The 15,650-nt window shown below is 58.5% G+C and overlaps 6 protein-coding genes across 6 annotated transcripts; 5 read left to right on the forward strand and 1 right to left on the reverse strand.

Moving 5' to 3' along the window:
- Positions 1-23: 23 nt before the first annotated feature.
- F5144DRAFT_479076 (uncharacterized protein) lies at positions 24-5,951 on the forward strand (the record flags this gene model as incomplete). Its single annotated transcript, XM_066785136.1, has 7 exons — positions 24-106; positions 162-756; positions 857-1,180; positions 1,232-1,408; positions 1,509-3,485; positions 3,665-3,684; positions 4,148-5,951. The coding sequence occupies 7 exons, from the start codon at positions 24-26 to the stop codon at positions 5,949-5,951; spliced, it is 4,980 nt and encodes a 1,659-aa protein (XP_066647858.1).
- Positions 5,952-7,063: 1,112 nt separating this feature from the next.
- On the forward strand, positions 7,064-8,960 carry F5144DRAFT_478046 (uncharacterized protein; the record flags this gene model as incomplete). Its single annotated transcript, XM_066785082.1, has 2 exons — positions 7,064-7,799; positions 7,861-8,960. The coding sequence occupies 2 exons, from the start codon at positions 7,064-7,066 to the stop codon at positions 8,958-8,960; spliced, it is 1,836 nt and encodes a 611-aa protein (XP_066647859.1).
- A 1,541-nt stretch (positions 8,961-10,501) lies between these two features.
- Positions 10,502-11,646, forward strand: F5144DRAFT_478361 (uncharacterized protein; the record flags this gene model as incomplete). The annotated part of the gene is made up of 2 exons (XM_066785098.1): positions 10,502-11,265; positions 11,334-11,646. 2 exons carry the CDS (start codon positions 10,502-10,504, stop codon positions 11,644-11,646), a joined length of 1,077 nt encoding a protein of 358 aa, XP_066647860.1.
- A 228-nt stretch (positions 11,647-11,874) lies between these two features.
- Positions 11,875-13,514, forward strand: F5144DRAFT_8760 (uncharacterized protein). Its single transcript, XM_066793508.1, has one exon. The coding sequence runs from the start codon at positions 12,281-12,283 to the stop codon at positions 13,292-13,294; it is 1,014 nt and encodes a 337-aa protein (XP_066647861.1). The 5' UTR covers positions 11,875-12,280; the 3' UTR covers positions 13,295-13,514.
- On the forward strand, positions 13,304-13,965 carry F5144DRAFT_480416 (uncharacterized protein; the record flags this gene model as incomplete). The annotated part of the gene is made up of 2 exons (XM_066785227.1): positions 13,304-13,494; positions 13,584-13,965. The coding sequence occupies 2 exons, from the start codon at positions 13,304-13,306 to the stop codon at positions 13,963-13,965; spliced, it is 573 nt and encodes a 190-aa protein (XP_066647862.1).
- Positions 13,966-14,206: 241 nt separating this feature from the next.
- On the reverse strand, positions 14,207-15,122 carry F5144DRAFT_8758 (uncharacterized protein). The gene is made up of 3 exons (XM_066793507.1): positions 14,731-15,122; positions 14,541-14,657; positions 14,207-14,464 (listed from the first exon to the last, which is right to left on the reverse strand). Exons 1-3 carry the CDS (start codon positions 14,984-14,986, stop codon positions 14,448-14,450), a joined length of 390 nt encoding a protein of 129 aa, XP_066647863.1. The 5' UTR covers positions 14,987-15,122; the 3' UTR covers positions 14,207-14,447.
- Positions 15,123-15,650: the final 528 nt, after the last annotated feature.

Raw genomic sequence — 15,650 nt, forward strand, 5'->3', positions numbered from 1 at the left:
ATGTTTGTTAGACGACAACAAAAATGAAGGTGAGCGAGGACGCCATCAAGCCCGTCGGCCTTACGCTCTTGTATGAGCCGGACTGGCCCATCGACCCAGCAGTTGAGTACGTGACGGCGTCTTGCAATTCCCGAGGGCGTCACTGACCGCGGTGGGCACAGCATTGTTCTTGTTCATGGTGTCGGGGGGCATCCTGTCCGATCATGGAAGCTCGAGCCTCAGCAGCAGCAGACACCATCCGCTGCTCGAAAGGCGACAGCGCCTTACCCAGGCATCAAGAGAAGACTAACAAAACTACCGCAATCATCACCGTTGCTCCGCTCAAACTCAGAACCCCTACTCTCCAAATCAGGGCGGCCTCCGAGCAAATCCAGGACACTACTCTGGAAGAACTCGACTAAGTCGTCATCCAGGCTCAACCTCAATGGCTTTGCTGAGCCTATCAAGCCGATTTTTGGCGGGGGCCCAAAAGGTCTTGTGCGCAAAGCGGCAACAATGTCGCCGTCGAAACTAGCGATTGCTGGTTTAGCTGACCCCGTCGACCTGTATGCCGAACCCAATGTCGAGTCCTACTGGCCGCTTAGCTTTTTGCCTGCGTCATGTCCCAATGCGCGGGTATTCACCTGGGGCTATTATACGCTTACCACTGACAAGAAGCCACTTCGTGACGAGGGCGACATCTTCGCTCATGCAGAGGAGCTGCTAGTTGAGCTCGCGAGTACCCGCGCCGAGATGGGCGCAGGAGCTCGACCAATAGTCTTTATCGCCCATTCCACTGGAGGACTTCTGGTCAAGGAGGTAAGGGGCCCCAAAACCCATCTACTTGCTCTGCTCGTCTGACGTCTGACGTCTGTAGCTCCTCCGATTGTCCGAAGCCGAGCGCGATGGGCCCCTCAAAGGGATCCTACTATCGACGTCGGCCGTCATCTTCCTCGGCGGTCCACATCGCGGCACCGAACATTGCAATCTCGGAGATGCTATCCTCAGCATGGCCAGCGTCACCCTCCCCATCGACCCCAGTGACCCTGTGCTCCATGAGCTGTGCGGAACCAACAGCGCTCAGGTGGAGCTTAGCCGCCAAACGTTTATACGGTTGTGGAATGACTACAACTTCAAGGTGAAAACCTTTCAGGAGTCCATCATTCCGAGCTACCAGCACCCAGAGCTCAGGGCGGAAACGGTGAGTAGAGCTGCTCAGACACATTGGGAAACTCTCGCTGAATGACAACAGACAATCCGGCGTCTTGCGAGCTTCATTGGCGACCCCAGGGAACATGCAGAGACAATCTACGCCTTGCATGACAACATCTGCAGGTTCGGGTCCGCAGACGACAGGGGATACCGTGCTTTGGCCAAAACCCTGGCTGCGTTCATCACGGCGGAGGAGGATGGCGTAAGTTCGTTCCGGGTGATGTTGAGTTGAAAGCTAACGGTGTCTAGCGTCATGTGCTGAATGTCAAGGAAACAGGTGAGTCCCAGATGCATGTAGCACACCCAGAAACACCAAGCTGACACGCACAGAATGTCTTTCGGCTCTGGCGCAACTGCCACCCCCTGAAACCCTTCCACCATCAGCCTACCCGGGCAGCTGCCTTTGGCTGGATGACCTGCACGACTTCCAGACCTGGCACCACCGTAATGGGCCAAACAAGCACAAAATCCTCTGGATTAGGGGAGAGGCCGGATGTGGCAAAACCGTCCTCCTTAGGTCTCTGCGGAGAAGACTAGAACGGCAGTGGGGGCCAGCCGGCGCCTCGTTCATATGGGCCACGGCCGAGGCTGACAAGGAAACAAAAGACTCCTCCGGCCGTCAGAGCACAAGCCTCGCCGGCATCTACCGTAGCATCCTCTCTCAACTCTTCCTCCACGATCCGCGTCTCCGAAGGGCTCTCTTGGCGCTGTACAACCAACCCCGAAGCGACCCGCGCAGGCTTGACGACGCACAAATTGTGTCTTTCTTTGCTGACTATTACGTCAACCAAAAGATTGAGACGGCCACCAGGAGAGGCTTCATTTTCGTCGAAATTGCGGATGATGCATGTCCCAGCTACGTCCACGAGTTGATCGGCCGCTTGTCGCATCTCGCGCACAACTCGGACTTCAGCATCTGCGTTGCGAGCGGCTACCATCCGGAGATCATCGAGGAGGAGAACGTGATCAGCATCCCCATGCACCTGCGCAACACCGACGATGTCCTGCGGTATGTCAACTTGAACTTGGTTGCCGAGTGGGAAGAGCGGAACCGGACCGTCATCCGGATCGGACAGAAGGCGGCGGGCGTGTTCCTGTGGGCGGAGATTGTGGTGAATATCTTGAACGCAGCCATCATGGAGGGCGCTACGCAGGAGATGATCGAGTATACTCTGGAGGAAGTACCCGGCGACCTCCACGGTCTGTACGAGTGGATGCTCTCGACCTTGAACGATAGAGAGCGGGCCGAGTCGCTGCTTCTCTTCCAATGGGTGATTTGCGCTGCCGAGCCGATGCGCCTGAACGACCTGTTCCTCGCCATTAAACTCACCGAACCCAACCCCTTCGCCCTTTTTGAGCGATTAGGCCCGCTCATGGCGTTCGATATCGGGATGCCCTTCTCGATGCGCGAGCTCCGCCAACTGCGCAACTCCGAGATCTCCTCCGACACACCCTACCAATTCCACCGCTGGCTGCGAGCCCGGTCCATCGGCCTCCTCGAGCTCAAATCTGACACCCGCAACAATCGCCAATCTACCGCCAAAGAAACCCTCGGCCTGCAGCGCGTGCACACCATACACGCCTCCGTCCGAAGCTTCTTCCTCTCCGGCCGGGGCTTCACCTGCCTCGCCGCCAACAACCCCTCCATCCCCGCCACCCTCCCCATCGCCGACTTCCTCGACATCAACCACTACACCCTCCTCCGCGCCTGCCTCACCTACCTCAACATGCGAGATTTCGAATCCCTCGGCCACGGCGCCCGCCGCCGCCGCAAACCCCCCCTCACCACCTCCCTCACCACCCTCACCTCCCCAACCACCACCACCACAACCCCCTCCCCAACAACCACCCTCCTCACCCTCGAAACCACCACCCTCCTCCACTACCACCCCCCACCCACCGTCGCCTCCCAACGCCACCTCATCATGTCCGCCCACCCCTTCCTGCACTACGCCGTCACCCACCTGCTGCACCACCTCCTCTCGCCCCTCCCCTTCCGCTACTTCCTCCCGCAGCACCCGCTGCTCGCCACCCTCGCCGCGAACCGCTTCCGTCTGTGGAAGAGGTGGACGTCGTTGCTGGGCACGTATGACCCGGATGTGATTGTGGCGAAGCATGCTGCTGCTGCGGGGGGGTCGTCTGTGGGTGGGGTGGGGGTGGGGGCGTTGTTGAGTCCGGTGTATGGGGCGAGGTTTCGGTTGGAGAGGGTGTTGAGGAAGTTGGCGAGGTTGGCGGCGAGTGAGTCGTATGTGGCGAGGAGGAGGGGGGCCGGGGAGCCGGTGACGCCGGTTGGGGTTGTGGTGGCTGTGGGGGAGGGAGGGGAGGGGAGGGGTGTGAGGAAGGGGAGGGAGAGGGAGAAGGAAAGGGAATGGGTACCGGGGACGCCGCGGTTTCGGTTGCCTGAGGAGTTGACCTTGCCGTTGCCTAGTGTGGGTGGCGGGTTGTTGAGTCCTGTGAGGAGGGCGGGGATGAGGGTGATGGATATGGATGTGGGTATGGATATGGATGGGAGGACGAGGGGTGGGGGTGGGTTGGCTGTGTAAGAAGATGTGACATGTAAGTTGGTTATGGTTGGGTTTCATTTGTTGGTTTAGGCGTTTTTTGAACGGGGAGATTCCATATTTGGTTTTGGTCATTTTACTTGCTTCTTGCTGGAATACGATCACCTGTTAGCCTGCTACTGATATTCGACTGCTTGACTTTCTCTCGATGCTAATACTTGCTGAGGGGGGGGGGGGGTTGTTGTATTGAGTCACCCTAACCCTTATCGCGGTCGCAATCGACCCCACCGCGCTGTCGGCCAAGCGGTCTCTGTCGGCAGAATTGGCTGATGTGACAACTTTTTGGACTCGACATGTGCTGCTGCTCCAACCCGTCGCGCTCCTCGCTGCCGTGTCCCGCCAATCCTTTACACGCATCTCGTCCCCATGTACGCACTCCGCGGCCATGTGGGCAGAATACTCCTCCCACGCGCAACGCGCTGCGTCGCCGCACAACGGGCCAACTTGGCCACAGCTACCAAGCCCAAGTGGAGTGTGATTCTCAAGGGACAAAACGAGGTCGCCGCGAAACTTTCCACAGAGGGCTCCTGGTCCGCCATGCGCGGGGGGAAACGCAAGGGGATAAACAAGGATAAACACCGCGTCAACGTCGTCAACGAGGAATTATGCGACGATGTTATCAACTACCTCAAACCGACCCTGGCCCGCCACAAGGGCTGCGATCTCGTCGACATCTTCCCGGGCGTCGGCATTTGGAGCCAAAAGCTGCACGACGAGCTCCAGCCACGCTCGCACCTCCTGATGGAGCCAGACGAAGAGTTTTACAAGCCGTTCCTTGCCCCGCTGCTCGAGCGGCCCGGCACCAAACTTCTCCCCGAGTCCGGCATCGTGTGGGAGCAGCTAAACAGGATCCTGAGCCCGGCGGTGCTGCCGCACCAGGTCGAACGCAAGCACACTTCCGGCGAGACACCAGAGCGCAACGACACCCTCCTCGTCACCGTAAATCTGTGCATGTACCCGAAGCGCAAGTTTCGGTCCTTCGAGAGCCTCGCCCAGCTCGTGCTCTACCAGCTGCTCGCCGCCATCCGCCAGGGGTCAGTCTTCCAGAAGTACGGCCTCGTGCGCATGCTCATATGGACCGAAGATTCGGAAAAGGGGTCGGTGCTGCCGCGCACGGTGCAGCGGCGGAAGAAGATGGCCATCGAGTCTGAGATATCGACCGACTGGGTGTGCGAGATCGTTGGCGCTGAGGCTGAGGACGCCGCCGAGGTCCGATCCGCCGCCTGGTTCCGCCGCGACGAAGCCCTTAACCACGAGAGCACGAGGCGAACACTCGAGCGGATGCGCCAAAATGGATTTGTGATCCCGCCGGGGCGGGAGCCGCAGCATGTGCTAGATTATCTAGCGGCCACGGAACTGAATGAGACGGACCCGCTCGACCCCAAGCGCAATATGGGGCGGCCATTCGTAGCCGAGCTGAAAGCGTTAGATGAGGCCTTCCAGGCCGGGGAGTTCGAGAAGAAGTCGGCGGAATACAAGCGTTACAAAACGCTTCAGTATTTGCTGACCCATACCACCAGGCGCTCCGGCACCGTCGTCGACATGATGAAAGAGTACGATGCGGCCGTCCAGGCTTATATCGATGCCGGCTCGGACGAGCAGCTACTAGCGCAGGCCGCCGCACTCGGCTCACAGTGGTCGCAGAAGGTCTACGGGCTCGAGAAAGCTTTCCACAGCGACCTCATCCTCCAGCGCGACAACATACACATCCTCCGACAGGATCCCCCCATCTTGAACTGGGACCGCCGCTACGTCGAGCCCCTGCGCGCGGCCCCGAGCGACTTCTTCCCCCAGATCCCCTGCGGGCTACTAGACATCCAGCCCAAGGCGGCACCATCCATTCTGCGCGACATGGGCCAGAAATCGACCCGCGGCGGCGACACGTTCGACCTGATCCTACGCGGCCTGGTGCAGCGGCCCATCGACTCCATCACAAAGTCGCTCAACAACATCTCGCCCGGCGCCGGCGACGACCTCGTGCCTCGCTGCCCCATCCTATTTGACCCGCGCCGCGGCGGCGTCCCCCCGGGCCTCGTCGAGCTGTCGCCCCGGATTATGACCCAGGAACAGCTCGTCGAGGTCACCAAGGAGTGGATGAAGTGGCCGTTCCGGCCGGGCTATTCGGAACTGGTGTCACGCACCCTGGAGGATGTCGATATCGATGTGGAAGAGGAGAGGCAGTTCGCTCATCTCGAGTGAGATGATCGCCGGGAACGAGTGACATGATATGTGTATGTGTGTACTAAAAGGTAAACAGGGCAATGCGGGGGCGTGTTTGCGGGCGTTATTTGACGGTGCATTTGTGACGCGGGTAGAGGTTGGTCTGTAGGTACCGTGGGAGATTTAGATGGTAGTATATACGATGTACAGCTTAGATACCAACGACGAACATCACCCCTCCAAGTTGATGCCCTCAAGCTCAAGGCGAAGTGGGGATCAAATCCGCCAACTCCTGACATTATCTTCGTACAACGACCATATCGACCCTGCCGTAGGTTTTATTTTCTCTACATTATTGTTGTCAAAAACTTTAGATTACTTTTTTTTGCCAATATCCATTGCCTTTGCGCTGCGAAGATGGCACCAGCTGGTTAGCAGGATCAATTAAGGTAAGTTGGTTCTTGACAGGCCCAATTGTGACAAGGGGCGGGGTTGAATAACACTGTGTACTCGAAGCAACGTCCCGCAACCCCATGTTCCAAACCACTGGTCATCTCGTGTAATCCAGAAATTCCAGGTCTCTCTATACTATATTTCATACTCGGCGGATTTCAACTGTCTGCTTCGGAAACTTGGCTCTGGGTTCAACTGCTCTCGTTGTTACTAACCGTGTTTATGGCACTGTGTTGGAGATGCTGTTCCTGGCAGATCGATCTGTGGGACCCGAATTCAGATTGGCGAATGCAGGGGTTCTGGTGTGTAAGTCGTCAACTGCCGGCAGGTACACCCTTCGTACTTGCCTGTGATACACGGTGATATGTGCTTGTACGACACGCATTTATAACGCCCCCCTCCAGTCTGTTTGCTCGTCGCACCGCTACACATTCGTTTCTCTCCGTTCCATCCAGCCTCTTCGACCCCCCACTCCTTTCTTTCCCTTCCGAATCCTCGGGAACCTCCACGGGTCCTACCTAAATTCGTCCGTATTCCAATCTACAGTCAACAAGACCGATCGACCTCGTTCCCTTCTGATGCGCACCCACTAACGACAGACGACCGCCAAGCCGAACCTTCGCAACCTTCCCACTCGACGTGGGACCCCGACAAACCGACCTCCCGTCGTCCGCCCCGCGCAATGACCATCTAGCAAAATGGCTTTCCCTCGTCGGCCATCAACAGTCCTCCGCTACGTCATACCGGCACTCCTGCTCACCCTCACCCTCTATATCCTCGCCGAGCCCATCGACTTCTCATTGGTCGGCCCCCTTCTGCTTTCGACGCCACTGGGTCGCTGGTGCTTCCCGAGTGAACACCCCATTGACAAGCTGATCAAGGCAGCCGAAGAAGAGTTCGCAACCACAATTTCCAAAGAAACCCAGAACCTTGCAGATGCGGCGGCCGCCTACCGCAAACGGCGGGGTCGACACCCGCCGCCGGGGTTCGACGAATGGCACAAGTTCGCAAAGGATAATAAGAACGCAATCATCGTCGAAGACTTCTGGGACCAAATATACCACGATCTCGAACCGTTTTGGGCACTCAAACCAGCACAGATACGCCGGAACGCCCGCGAGTTCGAAATGCGCATCGAAGTTCGCGACCACAAGGCCTCTACGGGGAGCGGCTGGTTCTGGACGCAGATCTGGCTGGATATGATCAAAACGATCGAGCACTTACTCCCAGACATGGATCTGGCCCTCAATGCGATGGATGAGCCGAGGATGGTGGTGCCGTGGGAGGAGATTGACCGGCATATGCACAAGGCTGCCAGGACCAGGAAGATGGTAGATGTGAAGAAGGTGGTGTCGGAGTTCGGGAAGCTGCCGCCGCTTGGACAGGCGCCGCCGGAGAAAGGAGAGGCTCAGAAAATAACCTGGGAGCATGACAGTAGGCTCACCTTATTTCTTGCGCCTCCATGCGCGATGCGATACGCTAACCTTGGTCACAGAGCACTACTGGCTCATCGCCCGCCGCGGCTGTCCTCCCACCAGCCCAGCCCGAAAGGCCGCGATCGTAATTGACTTCAATCAGACCCCCGCCATCGCCAGTCCCTTCAGCCTGGCACACATGCAGGACGGCTACGTCGCGAACTATACACTAAGCACTACCGTGTGCCATCAGCCGGACCTGCAAGCCCTCGAAGGCATTTTCGTCGAGCCCCTCAGCGTTTCGGCGACCAAGTCCCTGCTACCCATTTTTGGTGGGTCGAAACTGGCCGTCAACAACGATATCCTCCTCCCAGCACCCATGTACTGGAATGAAGAGGAACGCTTTATGGGCGCCGAGGGAGCCTCCATCCCCTGGTCGGCCAAACAATCGACAGCCATCTGGCGCGGTGTCGCGACGGGCGGTACCAACCGACCCAACAACTGGCGCTCCTTCCAGCGCCACCGCTTCGTCGGCATGAACAACGCGACCCAGTTAAGCCTTGCCAGATCGTCATCATCGTCGCAGACACCCCAACCCCCACCCAACTTCGCCCTCTCCGACAAGCGCTACCGACACATTCCCTCCCCCTCCTCACCCGCCTTCACCGACTGGATCTCCTCAACCACCTCGATTGCCCTCACAGACCTGATGTGCCTGTACCCCGACGCCCGGCCCAGCTGCAACTACACCGCGCCCTACTTCACCCTGGTCCCGGCGGTACCCATGGCCGAACAGTTCCGCCACAAATACCTCCCCGACATCGACGGCAACTCCTTCAGCGGCCGCTACCTAGGCTTCCTGCGCTCCACGTCGCTGCCCATCAAGGCCACGCTGTGGCGCGAGTGGCACGATGCGCGGCTGGTCGCGTGGAAGCACTTTGTGCCGATGGATAGTCGGTTTGGGGACTGGTATGGCGTGCTGGAGTATTTTGTGGGGGTGGGTGGGAAGGGGGGCAGGGATGATGTTGCGGAGAGGATTGCGATGGCGGGGAGGGAGTGGGCGGGCAAGGTGCTCCGTCGCGAGGATATGCAGGTGTATGTGCTGAGGTTGTTGCTGGAGTATGCGCGGGTGGTGGATGATAGGAGGGAGGTGATGGGGTGGGTTGGGGATTTGCAGTGAATGCGGTGGCTGCACTAGAGAAGCAGAGTTGATCGAGATATGGTTGACTGGTGGTCTGGTGGTTGCGCCTCCCCCCGGTGTGATTGGGCGGCGAGACACAAATCACCGGGCCTCACATCAGGGGCGTCGATCCAGCTTCCTGCGTTGAGGGCTGTCAACCGCTGATCATGGGCGTACCAGATCTGGCGTTGCAATGTTATCGTAGAGTATGACGGCCAGGCTGAGTGCAGTTACGAGTTGAGCAATATTGCCGCGGGTTAGGGCTGCCCTAAGCTTATCTCCTTCGGTTTTTCTCCTTCCCGAGAATGGCGGCGAATACTTCGTACCCCCATTCCTTACATCTCCGGGTCATCCCGCTATCAACGCAGCCCGGTGACACAAGTCACCTCAAAAACCCACATTCCAGATCCCAGCCGGATTGAGCGCATTCTCTTACCTAAGAAACGAGCCCCGTGGTCGTCACTCAGCGGTAAGACTGACGGCCGCAGCGGGCGTTGCGAAGCGAGCAGAAAACGGTGAAAGGAATCAGCGGCCGTGAGTGGTGGTTGCGGCCTGCGGGTGGGCCGGCGATTGCCGGCGGTATCCGCCCAAAAGCTTAACGCCTGCCGTTAACTGCAATCGCACTTATAACTTAACGGCAGTCGCCTCCGAGATGATGTCGTACTAGACGCTCTGCGGCCACCGAACCCTCTCCACGTGAGTGATTTTGACGGCACAGGCGTCCGACAAGGGGAGAGGGAAAAAAATCAGGGATGCGAGCGATGGAAAAGGACCGAGCGACTGGCTGCTGGCGTGTTCGTGGTGTTGGGAGTGGATCCCTAGCCGGGTTCGTTGGGGAGGTATAAGATCTAGCCGTTATCTTTCTTTCTTTGCACCCTGATGGGGGTTGTTTCTTGTTTCTCTTCTGTAGACAACCATCTCACCAACGTTTGCTGTGTAGACTTCCTTTTAGTGGTTTATTCTTCTTGTTTCGCTTTTGTGCTTTCTAGCAAACATTGACATTAACAACACCGAACCCGTTTCATCTTACGCTTCGTCGACCTCTTTTCTTGCTGTGCCAGAATCAGCCGGCCCAATCCAACACTCAGGTGGGTGTGTTTCGAGGTTCTATTGTTGGCTCCCGTTTCACCCCTCGCGCAATCGATTGCAGCCCGCACAAACTCGGCCCCACCGGCTCAGCCGGCCGCCAAGGCGCTTAGCCTTCCGGGGCGGGAACCCTGGGCATGAAGTCACGCAGATCTGCACTACCGTCCCGAAGCCCAGGTTTCCCTGTTTGACATGTGCCATGTGACATGGTGGTGAGGGTTTGGTAAATCCAGGGAGCCAGGCTCAGCCAGCCAAGGGCAGCCAAGGGCAGCGATAAGCTGGTATCTTTGTTGATGGCTTTTTTTTGGAGTGGAGGGGTTTTTGCTTTTAATGGGAGGGTTCGGTTCTGACAGTTCCCAGATCTCTTCAGCAAGCAGCAAACAGCATCTGTCGATTTCCCAAGAACCCTTCCCTGACATCACTACCGTACCGTACCCTACGCACTTGCGCATTTCATGTCTCCCTCCCGCGTCACCGACCACAGCGAGGACCCGCTCGCAACCCAGGCCTCCACCAAATCCTCCCCGCGCTGCTTCGGCAAGATGAACACCTCCATGATCGAGTCCAAGTTCCTCAGCCACCCGGAAGACCTCGGCATCGTCGCCGTCGGCTTCTCGGGCGGGCAGGGCAAGCCGGGGGTGGACGCGGCGCCCACGGCGCTGATCGAGTCGGGCCTGCTGACGCAGCTGCGCGACGAGCTGGGCTACAACCTGCACGGGCACGACGCCGTGCACTCGTACCCGGACCTGGTGGCCACCTCGGCCGACCAGGACCCGCCCCACCGCGGCATGAAGAACCCGCGCTCCGTCTCCGCCGTCACCCGCCGCATCGCCGACCAGGTCTACTCGCACGCCCGCGAGGGCCGCCTTGTCCTCACCCTCGGCGGCGACCACAGCATCGCCATCGGCACCATCGCCGGCAGCGCAAAGGCCGTGCGTGAACGCCTCGGGAGGGACATTGCCGTCATCTGGGTCGATGCCCACGCCGATATCAACACCCCCGAGACCAGCGACAGCGGGAATGTCCACGGTATGCCGGTGAGCTTCCTGACGGGGCTCGCGCGGGAGGAGAAGGAGGAGTTCTTCGGGTGGCTGAAGGATGAGCACCGGATTAGTGTGAAAAAGCTGGTGTACATCGGGCTGCGCGATGTCGATGCCGGAGAGAAGAAGATCCTGCGGGAGAATGGGATCAAGGCCTTCAGCATGTTCGATATTGACAGGTAAGCGACCCCGGATAAACAAACTCCCAATGCGAAGACCCAGCTAACCTCATTTGTTTCCCGCTCAGGCACGGCATCGGCCGCGTCGTGGAGATGGCGCTCGCGCACATCGGCAACGACACCCCGATCCACCTGTCCTTCGACGTCGACGCGCTCGACCCCATGTGGGCGCCCTCGACGGGCACCCCGGTGCGCGGCGGCCTGACCCTGCGCGAGGGCGACTACATCTGCGAGTCGGTGCACCAGACCGGCAGCCTGGTGGCCGTCGACCTCGTCGAGGTCAACCCGCGCCTGGCGTCGGATGTCGACGTGGGCGCCCACGAGACCGTCCGCGCGGGCTGCTCCATCGTCCGCTGCGCGCTTGGTGAGAGCCTGCTGTGAGGCGGGGTGGTGGTTGGGGGGAGATGATGGGTAAACGTGAGCGGATTGCGGCACGGGTTTGGTGGGCTTAAGTTAGATTTTACCGTCACATACAGACTTATGGATGTCACGGCGCACAGCGGCGGTTCACACGGCGGGTTGGACTGGGATTTGGGTTATCGTGGGACGAAAGAATATTTCTGGATGATCTTTTCAGCGTGCTCCACGACTTGTCGTCGATGTCTGTATCTACATCATGCATGTCCATGTCCATAGAGTGCTCGGTGGTTGCAGGATTCTACACGAGGAGGTTCCTATAGAAGGACGATGAGAAGAACAATAACGACTTCCACCGCATAGACAACCGACCGGTACGATAATTCGCAGCCTGTACGCCGTCCCGCGTTATTCATCGCCGCAGGAGGATCTCTCGGGCAGTTCCTCGATGGTTTCGATGGTTTCATGTGGGTGCCCCCGCCACGGCATTTTTAGGGAGCCCGGCCAGCGCCAACCACCAACCAACACCCTGCAGCCCCACCACCCCGCGCCCACCAAATGCACGCATGAACCACGAACCAGCCCGATCTCGCAAGCCTCATCAGCCTTGATGAGTTGTCGATGATGGTCCGGGTGAGCTGTGAGCTTTTTGACTTGGATGACCTGTCATATTGGGCCTATTTCTGCCCAATCGGCCGATAGAATTGAAATCGAAAACCCCTCTTCACTTTTCCTGCACTTTCGCCTTCTCCATTGTCTTCGTCTTGCGCCTTGTCCCGCAACTCCAATTCAATCACATCCCTGCCCCCCACGGTGTGATCCGAGTCAGGCACCGATAGGGATAAACGGGTCTGCCAAGCCAAGCTCTTCTAGCTCCCGCACTTCGAATCAACGAGTCTGGCGTCGGCGGGCGCGGCGCGGAAATCCTCGAGGAACCAACACTTCTCCTGTCGCATCCGTCGCATCAGGTCGCATTCCCTCTCAGAGGCAACTCGTCTTTCCTCATTGCCGCTTTGCATTCCTTTATCTCATCGTCCTCTTCCCCAGCCGACCTGTTTTCCAGACCCGGCCTCTTTTCCCAGCCACCGCACCAAGCTTTGCTCCACTGAATTGTGGGGAACGCGTCAACACCAAACCAAACGGAACCGATTGCTGCTCTGAACTTGTCGCCAACCTCTCGATATCCGTACCTCCCCACATCCTCCCGACGACGTGGCGCCTGCTCCTTGTGCAACCAGGCGAGGCATTTGCCTCACCGCAAGAGTTTAGCAGAGGCCAGTGGCCTCAGGCGATTCGGAATTATTTTTCTGCGGGCTGGTCTTGGGCATCGTTTGCGCTCGAGGGTTTCTGCGACTCGTACGACGAGACAAGCCATTGTGCGACAGTGCAGATCGACAACGCATCGAACGGCCACGCAATCCAGCCCGAGAAGGGACTGCGCAACACCGCGACACCTCTCCTCTATCGTCACCGCTTTCAAGCACACGTTCGCATCCGGTCAACCCTTCAAACGGCCCCGCCTTACCGGCGATCCACCACCGCACGAACCGGATCCCGGAGCACGACTCGGCGCCGGAGCCGAAGCCGAAGCCGCATTCCGAACCTCGAACACCGACCCGCCAAGGTCCGCTCCGAGCACAGACCCCGCGATCACGACCCGTCGCCCCGATAGACCATCGCCATGGCGTCCACAGTAACGAGCGGCTCGCTCGTCTACGAGCGCCGCGTCATCGAGCGCGTCCACAAATACCACTGGCCGGCCGTCCAGCTCAACCTCTGGATGCTGATCATGCTGGTCGCTTCCTGCCTCATCATTGGCGTGTTTGCGACCTTTATCCAGATCCAGCAGGTCCTCTTGCTGCCAATACCATGGTGCGTCCACCCTGTTGTACCCCCCTCCCAACTCACCCCACCTAGGTACACAACAAATAGTCAGCTAACACCACTCCCCTCCCATCCAGGTACTTCCCCTACTACATAACGGTCGCCTCCCTCAACGTCGCCTTCATCCTCGTCCTGCTGTGGCTCATCTTCCAGCGACGGTTACTCCCATCCATCGTCATGATCGGCGGCTTCATCCTGTTTGTGCTGTGGCTGGTCGGGCTGGTCGTCGTGTCCATCCAGCTGTGGGGGCCCGACGGCTCCGTCAGCTCCACCTGCAACCTGTTTGTGTTTGGCGCCGACCCCCAGCCTACCGGCCAGATGCTGGAGACGCTGGCCTGGCTGCAGCAGCGCGGTATTTGCCAGAGCTGGCAGGCGGTGTTTGCGTTTGGGTTGGTGGGTGCGATCTTTTTGCTGTGGATTATGGTGATGGCGTATCAGGTGTTTGCGGATGATTCGTGATGTGATTGATGTGGGGTGGGGTGGTGAGGATGTGATCTTTTTGGAATGCCAAAGCCTGTGCTTTGAGATTTTGGGGGGGCTATTTACCGTTTTTGGGTATTCCTGTGCTTATTTTGGATCTTTCCCCATGCATGGATAGACGGAGTTGGGATTACGGGGGGCATTTGTGTTGGCTGATCTAAGCGTCAGCTGGTGTCGGGAGTTTATGAGTGACATGTGTACATATTGTGGAATGAGTTCGAGCGCTGAAGCAACGACAGATGGGTAGGATGGGTAGGCACTGATGTTTAATGGGAATCGAAATATCCAGCAATTGTTTCTAGCGGCAGGGGTATAAAAGGGGCTTTAACGCAACTGGAATCTATTCAACACCTGAGCTCGAAACAGAACAAAACTAAGCCAAACAACAGATCCCCAACGAGCAAGATCTGCGAAAAAGACACGGACTTGGGGCGAACCCTTAGTCTTCTAGCAAGCCGTCCTTAGTAGCCAGTGGCCTCTGCAACATCTCGTCAGTCATGTCCCGGACACCGATACCCGAGCACCACCCTCCCCGGAGATCGAGAGCGACATACCTTGCTGCTGGCGGTCCTTGAACTGCTGCTTGGTGAACTGGGTGGCGGCCATGTTGGCTCCCCTCTGCGCATAGGGCTCAAGCCTTTGCCCCTGGGGGCCCATCTTGCGGACGGCGACTACACACAACCACGTTAGCAACCGAAACAACCACCACCACAACACAAAGAGAGAGAGAAGAAAAGCACTCACAATCCGCCGCGGACCCCGCCAGCGCCTGGTTCGCCGCCAGGCTGCGCACGAACTTGGGGTCGTTGGGGTCGCCGCCGTACTGCTTGCGGAAGTCCTCCTGGTACTTCTTCTGGTTCGCCAGCGCCGCCTCCGTCGGCTGGTACCCGACCTGGCCGCCCTGCATCACTTGCTTCACGGGGCGGGGGGCGAACCCGGCACCGCCGGCGCCGGCGCCGGTCTTCTTGGACTTCTTTTTTCCGAAGAGGCCGCAACCCATTTTGGTGGTGGTTTTGGGGTTTGGGGGTTGGTTGGTTGGTGGGTGGGTGTGGTTTGGTGTGAGGGGGTTGGCTGGCTGGCTGGCTCTTAATAGGAAAGGAGAGGGTTTGGTTGTCGAGATGAGGACTGGAGAGGGAGACTCCACTCTGGAGAAGGTGGTAGGGTTCCCAGGTTGTTATACGATTTCTTGGCCGTGTGAGCTGAGCTGAAGCATCGAGGTTCGGATCTGCTCATACGGGTGCCTGGCTCTCTCTCTCCGCCTGTGCTCCGAGGGTGAGGCCGCTGCGGGCGTGAGACAGGTCCACGACCTGCAGCCCGCCGCGAGTCTGGATACGCAGCCTCTGTGGAGGCCCGTTGACGTGCAAAAACAAGCTTTCTATTCCAGCCACAGATTCAATCCTCTGGGCATATGTCCGTTCTTTTTTGCTCGAGTTTCACGAATGCGAGCCACATGATACAGTTACTCGGGTTGGTCAGAGCCGTGTTTGAGACCCGAATGCGGCCGGTATTGCGGCCGGTATGGGCCGGTAATGTAGCCGGGCTCAGTACCCGGGATCGGGCCGGGCCTTGGCGTTCTATTTATGGGAATCTGAAAGCGGCGATCGACGGAGCTGACAGGGGTTGGCTGAGGTAAACACCACGACTGGCGATCCTGCTCGAGGCTG

This window comes from Chaetomium tenue (assembly GCF_020726465.1).
Source record: "Chaetomium tenue strain MPI-SDFR-AT-0079 chromosome Unknown F5144scaffold_1, whole genome shotgun sequence".
NCBI classification, from domain to species: Eukaryota; Fungi; Ascomycota; class Sordariomycetes; order Sordariales; family Chaetomiaceae; genus Chaetomium; species Chaetomium tenue.

Bases quoted from the DNA above. Each gene is read 5' to 3' on its own strand.
- F5144DRAFT_8760 (XM_066793508.1), top strand. From the start codon at position 12,281: ATGACCTGTCATATTGGGCCTATTTCTGCCCAATCGGCCGATAGAATT.
- F5144DRAFT_8758 (XM_066793507.1), bottom strand. From the start codon at position 14,986: ATGGGTTGCGGCCTCTTCGGAAAAAAGAAGTCCAAGAAGACCGGCGCC. The intron at 14,658-14,730 runs GTGAGTGCTTTT...GGTTGTGTGTAG, and splicing joins GGCGGGGTCCGCGGCGGATT to TCGCCGTCCGCAAGATGGGC.